This window comes from Tiliqua scincoides, chromosome 5 (genome assembly GCF_035046505.1).
Source record: "Tiliqua scincoides isolate rTilSci1 chromosome 5, rTilSci1.hap2, whole genome shotgun sequence".
NCBI lineage: Eukaryota > Metazoa > Chordata > Lepidosauria > Squamata > Scincidae > Tiliqua > Tiliqua scincoides.
In genome coordinates, this window is record NC_089825.1 from 33,943,823 (window position 1) to 33,958,213 (window position 14,391).

General features: G+C 44.2%; 1 protein-coding gene across 3 annotated transcripts in view; it reads left to right on the plus strand.

The window, feature by feature from the left end:
• The window catches only part of HDAC9 (histone deacetylase 9), a 518,896-nt gene that overhangs the window by 154,282 nt on the left and 350,223 nt on the right, over positions 1-14,391 (plus strand). For all 3 annotated transcript variants that reach the window (XM_066626951.1, XM_066626953.1, XM_066626952.1), the window contains exon 2: positions 7,516-7,578. In XM_066626951.1, coding sequence (XP_066483048.1) covers positions 7,516-7,578 — 63 coding nt within the window. The remainder of the gene's footprint in view (positions 1-7,515; positions 7,579-14,391) is intronic.

Genomic DNA, 14,391 nt, shown 5'->3' on the forward strand with positions numbered 1-14,391 from the left:
ATGGAGACCACTGAAAAAGTGGATTCACGGTAAGTACAAATCTTCCCGTTCTTTCATTGGTACTTTAAGAACAATATTTTGCTAAGGGAGGGATCAAGCACAGAGATTATAAAGTGGACCAACCCGCCAGAAACATATTTACTAACAGGTTGATCCTCATTATTCGCATGGGTTCCATTCCAAGCACTCACATGGATGGCAAAAAACACACTATAGCAAATCAATTTTAAAAACAAAGTTTCTTTGCTCCGGTGATTTATAAACAGCCTTGCTGACCTTTGTGATGTAAGATAAGAGTCCTTAAGAAGACAATCCATGAATCAGTCGTCCTCCAAGAGCTTAGAAAGGCGCTTCACTCAGCCCCTTCCTTCACCAATGCAAAAAGATCACCTTTCTTTCACGTGCTCAGGGGGAAGGGAGGTGTCACCTGGAGAGAGAAGGATTGATGGATTGTCAGCCAGCTGCCCTCTCTCTCTCTCTCTCTCTCTCTCTCTCTCTCTCTCTCTCTCTCATTAAGGAAGCTATTGTTAAAGGACTGTTCAGTTTTTTTTTAAACTGATTTTAAAGGGATGCATTTTCCCCTTCTCTAGGGATCAGCATATTCCTGCTCATTTGCAGTGGCCATTCGTGTTGAGTCAAATCTGTGTTTAAAAAATCTGTGTATAAATAGGCTGGACCTGTACAGCACAATCTTATGCATGTCTACTCTGAAGTAAGTCCCATTATGTTTCCTGAAAGTGTGCATAGGATTGTAGCCTTAGGGAATTTATGTCTCATCTTGAAATATGACTTCAGGTCTGAAGAATGAAAGATCATTTCTTTGGTGGTTGTTTCTCCTTGGGCAGGGGGAGAGCAAATGAAGTTCGGGCTTGGGCATGCTAACTGCCAGCTCCACAGCCTGCCATATACAGAATTCTCACATCACCGGGAGACAGCAGTATCAGTTCTGCCTCTGCTCGCATAGAAGGTTTAGGGCAGTGATTCTCAATCTTTTTTAATCTCAGGGCCAATGGATAAGGTGCTGAGATTGTCAAGGCATGCCATCAATGTCTTCACCATTGACAAAGCACACCGCACTGCTGGCTGGAGGCTCACATCCCCCTGCCCCAAACCCTGGCAGCACGCTTGTGGACCATTCATGACCCATCACTGTTGAAATTGCTAGCTGGGATATGAGAGTTTTCTATGGCAACCCTCCCTTTCATTGCTGTCCAGCTTTCCGCATATGCTTGCTGGTTTTCTGTGACCAAAGTACTAGGTAGGTTTGCTCACCAGTATAAGCCTATCCCCTTCTGTTCCTTTTGCACCATGTTATTTTCTTTAATAGACCAAATGAATCATGCAAACTAGCCACAAAATCCTCACAGATAAAAATACCAAGTATTTCGGTGTGAAAGGGAGAGGTAATAATAGCAGGTTAGTAATTATCCTAGCAGGTCAAACGATGCAGAAAATTTCACATGCTCAAATATCCTTAGGAGATACAACTGGATTCAGAACTGTTTAAAATATTAGCTTCTCTCTCTCTCTCTCTCTCTCTCTCTCTCTCTCTCTCTCTCTCTCTCTCTCTCCCCCCCCCATGTTATATTACATCACTTTTCCATAACTATATAATTCTAGATAATTGGACATTTTGGAATTTTAGGTGCTTCTATTATTTTTTTAAGCAATCCCTGGACATTGGGCAGGTTAAGGTGCTGTCATGCCTTCTTTTTGCTTAACAATAACTATGTGATAAGTTGAAAGGTGACGAACTATCGAAAGACAATCAGAAAACTTCACAAACGAGCAGGAAGTTGAATGTCACTTGAAAGTGAAAGTCTTCCTCTGCTGGAAAATAATCCTGTCACAATCAGTCTTTGGAGATCCTGTTGTATGTTCATAGACAATCATGCACAAAATGTTACTGAAAATGCGAACACGTGTGTTTAAGCTTGCAGAACTCATAAGCATCACAATATGTATTGACGGTGGATTGTTGGCACATCAGTCTCTGCTAGGAATCTGGAAAACAATATCTTTTTTGGACATATCCATTTTATTCTATCTTTTGGCATTTCTGGTTCATCAACACCATTCTGCCTCTCTCAGCTGGTTTGCATGTCTCAAGTCCCTTCCCATCCTCTTGAGTCTTGGAAGGGATGAGTAGGACAAAAAGGTGATGAGATTGTCAGAAGCTTAAACACATGTTCCACCATCATTACATGCTCCTAGGTTTGAGCTGTAAGTCTTAAGAGCGCAACATGTCATTAGTCAAATAAATAAAGCTAAAAAGTGTACAATCAAAATGTTTTTGTTTTGGAATCCCTTTCTTATTTTGTGTACTCCTCTTTGGTTTGTTTAAAGCCATTTTGGGCTCAGAGTCATGAATTTCAGGATCCATTTGGAGGGTCCCAATTTGTACCCCCCCCAACCTTTGTTTTCACTCTTAAAAAAAAACAAAAAAACTTGATCCAGTGTTTTTTGCCACTGTCTGGGTCAGCAGTGGCAGAAGCTGCAGTGGGTACCACGTTGAATGGCCATAACTGCCCCAGGACACAGGATCGTTTTCCTTTTTTTTTTTTTTTTATTATGGAGGCCATGGTTTTCAATCCCACAGTCCAGGGTTGAGGCTTTGTCCCAGGGAAATGATACTACCAGGCAAAGCTGAGTGTAACTGGGGGGGGGGAACGGTAAGTACTGCAGGCACCGCAATGCACTGTGTAAGCAGCCCCTCCCACTGGAGGCTTTCCAGGCAGTGACGGCAGCATGCAGGTGCTTGCCAAACCAAAAGATGTCTCCTGTGCTTTTCCATCGCTGCCCAGAGTGGCTCTGATAGCGAGTGGGAGGGGCCGCTTACACAGTGTGTTGCAGCATCTCCAGTACTTACTGTTTTGGCCCCCTCCCTAGATACACTATTGATTGAGGTTAACTGATGTGATGGCCTCAGGCAGCAAATTGGCAGGGCGCCCTCACCCCTGCCTGCCCATTCTCCTCCGCAGCTTCTGCTCCTTGACTGGAAAATGAAGAGAGAGCTGGAGTAGAAGAAGAGTAGAGGAGAAGAGAGTGGTGGGCTTCACTCTTCCTTTTTTGGTTCTGCCCCCCCCCCTTTTTTTCCAATCTAGCAAGCAGGAATAATAGAGGCTGGCATATCACTAGGTAAGGGAGGACAACATTTGGCACACCACTTCTGGTGACAACATGTATAGGGTCAGCTATGCCATAAAAAGATGACTGTGCATGGCCTGCTCCTGCCACCATTGGCACAGATGGCAGGAAAACCATTGGCTTAACTAAGATTTTTTTTTCCCCCATAAACAGAACGTGAATTGACAATGAATGTGATTTCCCAAACAGTATGGAAGCCCGTTCATGGTGCATGGGGTTACTTTGGGAATAAATGACTAGCTTTCCTTTGTGCTAGCATTCCTTATGCTAGTTCACCTGCATTTTGTACAGACCTATAGCACAGCCCATTGAGAAGCTCTCCCATGTGAGTTCCATTAAAACGAATGCGCATGGCACAAGAGCACCGTTGCACACTGATTCCTTGAATTGGGCATGTGCAGCAGGACTTCCTGGTTCATTGTGCCCATTATAGATAAGTGAAGCCTGTAATTTTCCTGTGTTCCACACAGAAATACAGTGATTATGTGCTGCTCACATCCAGCGAGAGGACGTCCTGACATTTCAAGCTGGTTTGACGTCACCAGAGAGAATGATCCATACAGTTTGGTCATGTGACCTGTTTCATATCGATTTGCATGCAACCATGCAGGCGGGGAGGAAAAAAAGTAGTACACAAAAGATCTTTACTTCTGCCAGTCTAGCCCATTAATTAATGTGAAATGGTGAAGATATTGAAGCAATATTCAAACGGAATGTAGATGCTGAACTAGGGCTGAGTGATCACTTTTCTCTTATGTTTTCATCAATTGTTCCTTTCCATTTTTTTTCTTAAATCCTATTCTCGGATCAAAAAATCTTAAGTTGGGATGCTTACACATTCTACCATCTGCAACACACACACACACACACACACACACAAAAGCATGAATACTGTACGTTACAGTTCCTGCCTTAACTTCTATGCCATGGAAGCGGTAAATAATTTCTGCCATCTTTTATACTGTGCTTGTTCATTTCATTTCATTTATTTTACAATATTTCCGTCCTGCTTTTCTTGTCTATCAAGGCATCCCAAGGCGGTTCACATTAAAATAAAATAATAGTAAAAATGCAATCAAAGAGAACAAAAGCTGATTAAAAAACGAAACCAAGCACCACAATCACAGCTAACAGGCAGCCCAATCCTATGCTTCCCAGTGCCCGCTGGAGCAGCGGTGCCAAAACGGTTATGCCTGTATCCAGCAGGTACCAGGAAGCCGCCAGGAGTCTCCTTGGGGAAAGTTCTCTTTCCTTCAGGGACACGGAGTTCAGGATCCAATGGAGCAGAGCTCCACTGCTCCCACCCCCCTCCTGCCCCAGTTACTCCCCCTCCCCACACCCGCTCTCCCCTCTCTCCCCAGAGGGTGCATTGCCCCCTGGCGGTTTCACAGTTCAGTGAAAGTGTCGGCTCAGGATAATTAAAAAAGAGATTCAAAACAAATGACCTATATTAAATAAATGGCCAATGTTATTATGCTCTTGTACAAACTGATGGTATGGTCGCATCTGGAGTATTGTATTCAGTTCTGGTTACCACATCTCAAAAAGAACATTGTGGAACTGGAAAAGGTGCAGAAGAGAGTGACCAAAATGATTAGTGGGCTGGGACACCTCTCTTACTAGAAAAGACTACATAATTTGGAACTCTTCAGTCTAGGAAAAATGTGTATGAGGAGAGACACAATTGAGACATATATAATTATGTATGGAATGGATAGAGTGGATAGAAGAATGTTCTTTTCCCTTTCACACAACACCAGAACTGGGGACATCCACTAAAATTGAGTGGCAGGTGATTTAGAACAGACAAAAGAAAAACATTATTTACCCATCAAGTAGTTAATGTGTGGAACTTCTTGCCACAGGATGTGGTGATGACACTTGGCCTAATTGCCTTTGAAAGGGGATTGAGTAGATCAGTGATTTTCAATCTTTTTCATTTCATGGCACACTGACAAGGTGCTAACATTGTCAAGGCATACCATCAGTTTTCTGACAATTAGCAGAGCACACCGTACTGCTAGTGTGGGACTCACATGCCCCAATGGCCCTATTAATAAATGGCACTCCCCCAAACTCCCACGGCACACATGTGGACAATTCACAGCACACCAATGTGCCACGGCACGCTAGTTGAAAATTGCTCGAGTAGATGTGTGGAGGGAAAGTCCATCAAAGATTACAAGCCATGATGACTAGATGCAACCTCTGGATTTTAGAGGTAGCCTATTTCTGAATTGCAGGTGCAAGGGAGTGGCAACAGGATACAGGTGTTTTGAGTCCTCTCTGAGACATCTGGTGGGCCACTGTGAGATATAGGAAGCTGGACTAGATGGGTCCTTGGCCTGACCCAGCAGGGCTGTTCTTATAGGTTGATGTGATGTCATTGAGCATCTCTCATTAACAACCTAGCTGCTGCATTTTGTACCAATTGAAGTCAAACCCCTTTCGTGGGCAACTTCCTGTAGAACACATTACAGTAGTCCAGCTGGATGATGACCTGAGATTCGAATAGCTGTAGCAGGAGACCCCCTGGTTGGAATTGTGGCTGTGGTGTTGTGGATCTTCCTGCACCATTTCCCTTTGAAACTATTAGCCATGGAGTGGGAAATAGAGAGTGTGCTGGGAAAAAATGCCTGTAGAAGTCTGGACTCTGTACAGCAAACCGGAATATTATTTGTGGTTAAAAGTTATATATTGGCTTCCAGCTGAAAGCTCTGTTGGAAATGCATCTTGCTTTATCCAAGTCTGCTTTATCCTTGCTTTTACATGGACTTATATATAACCTTTTTTTTAAATATTTACTGCTTATATGTGTTTCAATGGACTGGAACCCTACTTAGTTTTCTATACCTGCTTCCAAAATAAACAATCAACTGCTCTCCAAAATAGCACTGTTAATATATAAGGCATATAAGTGCCTATACCTTTAAGCATTGCTATGCAAGCCTGAAAGCAGCTATTTTAAGTCAAGACTTCCTTTTATATTTAGAGCCCTCTGCAGTATAAATTGCTTAGCGCTTCTCCCCTCTTAGACGGGAGGTATTGTAGCATGCAGCGCTGAACACGCTGTGCTGCGATGGAAAGCTGACATTAAGGGGAACAATCCACTTCACAATCAAAGTGCATTTTCTTGTTGTATGTTTTTCCTGACCCTGTGGGTGTGTGATGGTCTTTGGCTGGGTCCCGTCCCCCCGCTTGCCCCATAGATCCTGCTGCTGAAAGACAGCGGCAGGGTAGTAGTTCTCCAGCCAACAAACTGCAGTGTAGCCAGAGAAACAGGCAACAAAAATAGAACATCCAGGTTTGCTGTGCGTGGGTGAAGCAAAACCACATTATGAGTAGAAGCTTCCATGGTATTATTTTAGAACCCTGAGCAGAGATGACCCACAGTGCAAAAGTGAGAGAGAAAAGACATCAAATATAATACAAATGCTGATCTCTCTCTCTCTCTCTCTCTCTCTCTCTCCCTCTCATGTGCAAACACACACACACTGCACAAGCACAGGTTTGGCAGTTGTACAAGGTAATCGCTTCTAAGCGATCACACTGGGGACCTGCAGCTTGAAAGACAGAGACTGGCCAGCTGGATCAGAGGAGGTATTTTTGAGGCAGGCTCCAATCATCCGGCCATGCTTGACCTATTTTTGGCTCAGGCCAGCCATTGTTCTATTTCTGTAGCCTGTGGGCCATGCTGTTGTTGATCTGTATGCAAATGAGCTCTCACTAGCTTCAGCCAACTTTGCCAGGAGGGAGGGAGAGGAGGAGGAAGAAGAAGACACAGAGACAGAAACACTTGCCAGGGTTGGGAGTAATTGAAACTTAAACCCCTCCGGAGTCAAGTCCCTAGAAACTGTGCTTGCTTGTTTTTGTTTTTGTGGTTTTATTTCTTTCACTCGCCTCCCAAGAATAACCTGGGGAAGAAATATATCTGTCTTCCACCTGCTCTTGGCTTCCAGAACAGAACTAACTCAACCAGAGAGGTGCATAATAATTAACAATCTTTTTTTTGTGTTTTTTTTTAAATGTTATATTTGATTCCACCACTGCAAAGTGGAATTGTTTGAAAACTGGATTCCCCTTATAGCTGGTGCATTAGAAACCCTCTGCACAGAAGCATTGTGTGTGCATCTCTATGTATATACATGTGTGTGTGTGTGTGTGTGTGTGTGTTCGTTTTGGTAATTGGTGCCCTTAGTATGATTCTGAATAAAATCCACTCCTCCCGAGGAGGAGGAGGAGGAAGCAGGACCAGAAGAGGTCGTTTCCAATGCCTGGGTTGGTGATGCATCTTTCATGTAGCTGAGCTGCAGGCTGATTGGAATATGCTGCAGACAATTTACGAGAGTGAATCCTGTTTTTCCTCAGATGGAGTTTCGGGACGTGATCAGCTCTTGGCTCAGCAAAGAATGCACAGCATGATCAGCTCAGGTAAGAGACTCTGCCCTGACTCTGCTTCTAGGGTTGAGGCAGAACTTGTTTAGGATGTACAGAACCCGTTCCAGTTAAGAACTTGTGTCGAGATCTGGAGCTGTCATTTTTTCTATTCAGCGTCTTGTTCAACAAAAAGCTTTGCCAGCTGTGTGATTCTGGATAAATCCTTCTTTGGCTCTGTTGTGGTTTGTGTGCCCTCCTGGGAGTGCTCAGTTTCCAAACAGAAAAGAAAAGTAATTTGAATGTTCCCTTCTTGCATTTTACTTTCTCATTTGTGATGGGTTTGGGGCATGATTCTAGTGTTATTATCTTAAGTGCACTAAGAAGCATATTTATTTGGAAAAAGCCCCCCCCCCCCCCCCGGCTGCAGTCTTAAACACACTAAAATCCATTCAGATCCAAAAGGCTGGTTTTTGTGTGCTCAGGATTGTGGTCCCAGGTTGCAGTGCTAAAATTGCAACCCCAATGCTGTTAGTCATCTTCTCAGGTTTTTTTATTTTTATTTTAAGCCATTTTGTTTGGATAAAATTTGCCAGTTCTCCTCAGAATTGGGATATAGAAGTTGGCTTTTGTGGTAGCAATATTCTGTTTGGGGTTTTTTTCCTTTATCTTCTGTGACTCTCTCTTTTGCAAAGGAAAGCTTTCTGCTAACATGCACTTCTGATTCTCCAGTGGTATCTTGAACTATTGTAAAGTAGAGCTGTTTACATCAGATTTGTAGTTCTTCTTCTTTACTTTCAACATCTTTGGGACTGCTGAAGTAAAAGTTAGATGCGATGACTCACTGCCAGTGCAGAGAACAGGTGTTTTAAAGATGTGCTGACAGAATTGTTGGAAATACCTCCAAGTTGTGAAGCACTGCTGACTTCTATGCAACTTTTTGCATGTTCTGTGGAAAGCATAAACTGATGCGCACTTGGCAGAATTTCTCCCCAATCACGAAACAGATGAATGCATTGCTATGCAATAAAATTCATACTCTTTGTGCTCATTCAGCATGCTGTGACCCCATAGGTGTACAGTGCAGTCTCTTAAGTCATAAAGAAGTTATCTGTTTCTCACCTTACATCCAGTTCTCTCTCCCATTCATTTTAAATTGCATAAGTCTTGCTCATCTGACACGTCTGTTTAGTTGCATAATCTTATTCAAACCTTCAGATATAATTTTCAGAGAGAACAGAACGTTTGGTTGACAGCCTGCTCATTCTGAAGTCTGTATTTCCAGGGCACCTGTTGATCTCTATACAATTTTCAAATATAAGATACTTCATCATTTGTGCTCCAGCAGTGTACACAAAACTAAGCACAGATTAGAATCATTGAGTTCTATGGAACCAATCATATCCAATTTTCCAGTATGGAGCCATACCAATGGGGCATGCACTGCATCCTGTGGTGGGGAGGCAGTCACAGAGGCCTCCTTAAGGTATGGGAACATTTGTTCCCTTACTTTCGGGCTGCACTGGTGCTGGAAAATTGGATAGAATTGGCTGCTATCATAAAAGCATGTCTTAGGAACACATGAATATACACAACACCAAGTCAGACCATATGGTCATCCAACAGTTCTTGTCCACTATAGCTGGAAATTGCTCCCCAGACTTTCAGATGGGGATCTTTCTCTGCCCTACCCAGAGATACCAGGGGTTGAATGTGGGATCTTTTGCATTAGAAGCATTTGCTCTGCCACCAAGCCACAGCCTGTCCTGGTGAAGAAGATGCCTCTGTTTCATTTTGTTTGTGCAGACTCCGACTGTGACTAAGGTTGTGCACATTATCCTTGTTTTTAATCAAACAGTGGAAATTCGGTGCCTTTAACAAATGCCTTGGTTAGAAATCAGCATTTGAAACTTTCCTTGCTGCCGCATCTCCCTGCTAGGAAAAAGTTTCACTTGTTGATTTCGACCTGCTGTGCCTCTCTGAAGGCAAAGGGACTCTGTCTTTGCAAAAGGCTGTCTGTGCTGCTCCCACGACTGCTGTAGTTTGAGGCATAGAGGAGAAGAGCACATAGTCGCCCATCCCTCCATTTGGGGGATTTTTTTTTTAGAAGTGCCCCATTGTGGCACCTGATATCCAGTTGCACAAAGTCTTTTCAAGAGAATTCTATCACTAGGAGGGGAAAGAAGGATCAGGAGGGTTGCCATTAAGCTGGCAAGGAGGGGAAACACATTCAAAGAGCACAAGATTGTGTGGGGGAATCAAGAAAGAGAGGTGCCAAGGGGCAAGTGAAGACAGGGCACAGAAGGGGCATTACAGGCTTGCTGTGACTTGTGATGCTTAATTTTATCTGCTGCTTCCTGTTTGCTTTCAATTTTGACTTGTTGCCTTAATTGTGCTAATAAGACAGCCTGGGTGGTGGTGTGGTTTGGAAGAGCCAGGTTCAAATCCCCACTCAGCCATGAAGTTTCCTGGATGACTTTGGGCCAGTCATTATCCCGCAGCCTCATCTACCTCACAGGGCTGTTGTGAGGGCAAAAGGAGGGGAGGAACTATGTGCACCCTCCTGAGCTTCTTGAAGGAAGTGCGGTATAAAAATGTGAAAAATAAAGAAGACCCTTTGGGTGCCTGTGTATTGGGGCATAGTATTGAGACATAGACGTTTTTAATAGTAATAATCATAAGATAATATGAGACTGGTCAGGTGCAGCAGGAAAGGGGAGGGAGCGAGCATGAAAACAACTGGCCTGTTGATCAGAGGGGAATGATCATGGCAATTTGTATCTTAGGGGTGTCTTTTGCCATTGTAACCAGCTCTGCTCACCCAGCTGACCTAGAAGGTACAGTCTTCAGCTGAGGGAGGTTGGGGCAGGAGACAGCATGCAGCAGTTGCCTGGCAACTCCCAAAATGCTTGTCTGCTGTTTCTAGTAACTGCATGCTTTTTTGCTTTCCCTGCCTGTCTTGGAAGAGGCCCAGGCAGACATGGACCTGTAGGCTCCAGACTGCCCAATATAGAGTTTTATGGCTCGGTGCATCGCATCTTGAGACCCCAGCATAAGTCATCAGGGATTTCCAGGGACTTTGGCCAGTTGCCTGTGCTTTTTTGACCACAGGTGTCAGCCATTTCGCTCCCAATTTTATTTCACAATTGTGGTGAGACATCTAATGGATTTTTGATGAGCGCAGATGACCTTCAGTTTTAAGTTAATAGACAGTCCTCATACGCCTTTTGTTCGCTTGGGCTGTGGAGCAGAATGGATCGGGCTGTCATTGCTGTCACTGTTGTTTCTAGCCTCATTCCAGTGTCTTGAATACTGTCCTGCCTCGCAGCAGTTTAGCTGATGCAACTGAAGTATCCTTCTGTATATCTGTATGTTAAACCGATGGCACAGGAGCCGGGCCAGTGAAAACTCTTCAACCCTGTCAGAGAACTCAGCATCAGTTGGTAGGATCCGTTTGTTTTATGTGACTGCTTGTCAGATTATATGACAAACGGCCTGATCCTATCCAGCGCTGGTGCAACCGGGCAGTAAGGGAGCATTTGTTCCTTGACCCTGTGTCAAGCACCAACCTGCTCAATGGGGCTGCTTGGCTCTGCACCAGGAAAATAAGTGACACAAGCCCGAGAACCCTGTGTTAGGGGAAAAGGCTCGGGAGGGGGAATAGGATATGGTAGAGGCCTCCTCTCCCAATCCTGCCCCCTCCCGAGCCAAATCCACCCCTCTCTGCTCTCACCCTGCCTAGAAACTTCCCCTTCCTGCCCTCCCCTGCCCTATACAGAACACCTCTTACCTGCTGTGGTGCTTGTGGCTCTGGACTTGGCATCAGCAGGATAGTGCAGGCCTTCCTGCCCGTGCTTCCTATTCTGAGTTGTTTTGTATTCCATGCTTCCTATCCCTGAGTTCTCGTGCATGCTAGTGGAGCATAGGATTGGGCTGAAAGTTGCTCTCATCATCTCATGCCCTTCTTTAAATTCCCTACACTGCCTTCCAATCTGTTTTCGGTTCCATCACAATCTCTTGGCCCTTGCCTTCAAAATCCTCCATGACCTTGCCTTCCTTACCTCTCTGCTCTTGCATTTTTTTATTTTACCTTCACTTACTCCTCTCAGGTATTCAGTGTGGCTTATAGACAGAGTCAGGCTGTCTATTCAGTAACTAGCAGAGGCTGCATCATGGGCAATTGTGAGGGATCCAAGGGGCAACGAACTCAAGGCTCCTTTTACCCCAAGTCTGCCACTGCTGCTACTTCCCTCCAACCATTGCTGCCTTCCTCAATCCAAGAATGGTTTGCTTCATTCTAGAGTGGGTGTGAAACACTCACTTGAATGAAAAGCAATTCATTCCTGTTCTTACCGCACACACTGCCTTGAAACACAGAAATGCAGGTTTCATGACAGCATGCAAGAAGTATGGTAAGAGTGTGAGGGGTTAAGTGCAGAGGCAGCTAGCCTGAGCCAGCATCAGGCAACTTTTCAGGTTGTGCCACCCCAGTTTACAAAATGTAGAACAAGAACTGTTAAAAACGTAACAGCCACAAAATCAAACAGAACACAGTAAACGCAACATAATGTGGCAGCAAAGAAACCATCAAAACTGAAACCTCAAGGTATCTTCAAATGTAATAGAGAATAAATGGGCCTTCTGTGGCCAACAGAATACAGGCAGAACTCTGTAGTAGTCTGATCTAGTCTGATCTCAAGTGGGAGAGAGTTTCTCATGTCAGGTGCCACCATGGAGAAGACCCTCTCCCATGTTGCTGCCAACTGAACCACTTAGAAGACCCCACTGCTTAACCTTAGGGGATGGATCTTATTCTAAGGGAGGAGGAAGGTGATCTTTCAGGTAATTTGTTCTGAAGCTCTTTAGTTCTTATCTTTGACACACTGAATTGCATCTGAAAACAGGCCAGCAACCAGTTAAGTTGGCAGTGGAGTGATTTAGTCCAACCTTTGGGTACTGGTCATCACTTGTGCAGAAGCACTCTTCAAGAACTGAAGTTTTCAAGGGCAGCCCTGAGTAGAGTGTTTTATGGTAATCCAGTCTCAAGCTAACCAGTGTGCAGACAACCATAACCAGGTCTGACTTCTCCAAGAAGTAATGCAGTTGACACATGTCAAGGCTGAGCAAAGATGCTCTGGGACTCAGCAGCCATGTGGACATCCAGGAGCAATGCCTCCTGTAGTACTAGGTGGAATGGAGATATAATGTTGGGCATTACACATTTATGCTCTCCCAAACCCATACCTCCCCTAGTGGTTTCATGCAGATGTTAAGCAACCTGAGGGACAACACTGATCCCTGCGGGACCTTGTAACCCAAAGGCTGTGGCATCTATCTCTACCCCTCTTAGCCATCCAAAGTTGTCCTACTTCCTCCAGTGGGTGGGAGCTGCCTCCTTTTTTCTCCCTTACTGTTCCTCATGCTTGGAGCCCTCACTCAAATGGCCAGTGTAATGGCCCTCTCAAACGTTCTCAAAATCCCTCCTCAAAATTCAGTTTTCCCATTGAGCCTTTGGCATGATCCTTAGTCCTTTTGCTCTGCTGCAACTAAATTGATGTATGTGTGCATGAAATAATCACATATTCTTCCCCTATTTACCCTGCCTCCATTTCCCACCCCCTTCCTCTGTCATCTCCCTATTTCCAGATGTTTAGCTCCCTGGGGTAGCAACCTGACCTCTTTTCTGTTGTAAAGGGCCAAGCACATTGATGCTGCTGTATATAGCAGACCCTCATTATCCATGGGTTTGGAACTTGCAGATTTGTTCCAATGTGGGTCCTGACACATGTCAGGAAGCCCTCACTGTACCTCCTGGATGTGAATGGAAGTGGTCTGAAGTGGTCTTCTGAGGCATGGCCTCCCTGCACCTCAGAAGGCCTACTGATTATCAGTGCAGATATCTGGGAAACTGAAAGCCCGACTGGGGGGGTGTTTCTTCTCAGAGGAATCTAACCGTTTGTGACAGTATTGGGGGAGGTGCAGTGATCTGCAATCAAGCTGCTGGCTCCGTGCTGAGATGCCATATGGAGAAAAAAAAAAGCGTGAAGTGTAAAGTTTAAGCTGGAAATTTAAGAAAAGCAAGTGTTAATATTGTCCCCGGCTCTGATTGACTGATTTGGCTAAAAGCCCTGGATATATTGGAGGCGTTAACGAGAGACTTTTTAAGGAGGTTGAAAGTGCTCTTTTTCTCTGTCGTGGAATAAATTGGTGGTGGATTATAATTACAGCTATAACTTGGGTGTGAACTAAAATCCAGAATTAATCTTGGACATAATTGGATATAAATATAATTCTCATTAGATTTGAAAGAGCTTTGTTTTCTGTGCACCAGAGATGGTGGGACTGTTTTCTTTCATTTTGTTTTTCTCTCCGTTAACCGCACTGGACTGTTATCTGCAAGAGGTATGTAAGGAATGCAGATGACAGAGTAGTAATGACATGGTGGAAGTGAGGAGAATAATATGTTGTGGACATCTAGTGGACTAGAGAGAAATTGCAAAATGGACTCTGTTCCAGAAATGTGGATACAGAAAATCTTGATTAATACAGAGAGATTGCTTGTTATGGAGCGACAACAGCTGAATTGGTCCTTGCAGATTCAAGCCAGTCTGGAGACTCTTTCCCAACAGATAGATGTGTGTAAGAAACAATTGGAAGATGTGAAGAAACGAGCAGAAGATAAACAAGGGAGTAAAAAAGCAGACAAGGAGGAAAATCAACAGGATGATCAACAGGACGAAGAAGAGGCGCTGATGGAGATCAAGAAAGATAAGATGGACAGAGTAACAGGAGTGCACAAATCACAAAATTTGTTGGAACAAAGAGAAAATATATCCCAGTTAACTGGAAGAATGAACACACCCTATATAA